The sequence below is a fragment of the Maylandia zebra genome, linkage group LG10, assembly GCF_041146795.1.
Source record: "Maylandia zebra isolate NMK-2024a linkage group LG10, Mzebra_GT3a, whole genome shotgun sequence".
In the NCBI taxonomy this organism is placed as follows: Eukaryota; Metazoa; Chordata; class Actinopteri; order Cichliformes; family Cichlidae; genus Maylandia; species Maylandia zebra.
Genome location: NC_135176.1, coordinates 13,312,357 through 13,313,611, shown reverse-complemented (window position 1 = coordinate 13,313,611; position 1,255 = coordinate 13,312,357). Strand labels below are relative to the sequence as shown.

General features: G+C 48.9%; 1 protein-coding gene across 1 annotated transcript; it reads left to right on the top strand.

Moving 5' to 3' along the window:
- Positions 1-248: 248 nt before the first annotated feature.
- On the top strand, positions 249-895 carry h2ax (H2A.X variant histone). Its single transcript, XM_004563929.5, has one exon. The coding sequence runs from the start codon at positions 323-325 to the stop codon at positions 749-751; it is 429 nt and encodes a 142-aa protein (XP_004563986.1). The 5' UTR covers positions 249-322; the 3' UTR covers positions 752-895.
- The last annotated feature ends 360 nt before the right edge of the window (positions 896-1,255 follow it).

The window sequence follows — 1,255 nt, the reverse complement described above, 5'->3', positions numbered from 1 at the left end:
TGGCTTTCTGGCTCCTCCTTTTTTACTTTTGACCCACTGACAGAAAGCAGTAACAGTAACAGCCAATCGACCGTGCGTCTTCCTTTTAGACCCCATCGTGATTGTTTACAAACCAGGAGAGATCCACCAATAGTAATTAATTTTCTCTCACGACGTTTCTGTCAGGGCCAATCAGATAACAGCACTTTTATTCCAAAACCCAATGGCAGGTTAGGGCGGGACAAAGCGCGAGGTTTATATAGAGGCTGCGATTTCGTCTTCATCACTAGCAAACCAACAACTGCTGTGGTTCGATACCGAAGAACTATTTAAATAACCAACGATGTCTGGAAGAGGTAAAACTGGAGCAAAGGCACGTGCCAAGGCTAAGACCCGCAGCTCTCGCGCCGGTCTGCAGTTCCCCGTCGGCCGTGTCCACCGTCTTCTCCGCAAGGGAAACTACGCAGAAAGAGTTGGCGCCGGGGCCCCAGTTTACCTGGCCGCGGTCCTGGAGTACCTCACCGCTGAGATCCTGGAGTTGGCCGGCAATGCTGCCAGAGACAACAAGAAGACTCGTATCATCCCTCGCCACCTCCAGCTAGCTGTACGCAACGACGAGGAGCTGAACAAACTCCTCGGTGGCGTGACCATCGCACAGGGAGGCGTCCTGCCCAACATCCAGGCCGTCCTGCTGCCCAAGAAGACCGGCCAGTCTGCACCGAGCTCCGGCAAAGCGGGAAAGAAGGCCTCCTCTCAGTCACAGGAGTATTAGCTTGCTAGCTAATAACTCTTAACACCCAACGGTCCTTTTAAGGGCCACCCACTCCTAATTGAAAGAGCAACTTTTCCTGATTATTGCTGTCTTGCATCCCCTTTCGCATGATTTTTATTTAATAAAAAGTCTGTTTTGTAAGCACTGATGTATTCTGCTGATTTCAGGCTAATCGATGCTACTTGCTAGTTTTGGAGACCTGCTAGCCTGGCCGGTTGAGCTGAATTTCAGACTGGTGGTCTCTAACCCCACTGATTATACCGTGAGCTCGAGAGTTGTAATATAACACTATTCATTTACCACAGGGCTTTGTTTCATGACCGGCGGTTAACAACAAACAAGGAAAACAAAAATGGCCTCCACTTATCAACATTTACTGTAGGTACATGGGCCAGAGCCTGAAACACCGGTTGCATTTCACCTTATTAGTAGCATGACTGAGCAGCTTTTGTGGTGACTGATTACAAATTACTTTTGGTTTGGCAGAAAGGGCTCTTTAGTATG

Coding starts and splice junctions, on each gene's coding strand:
- h2ax (XM_004563929.5), top strand. CDS start 323: ATGTCTGGAAGAGGTAAAACTGGAGCAAAGGCACGTGCCAAGGCTAAG.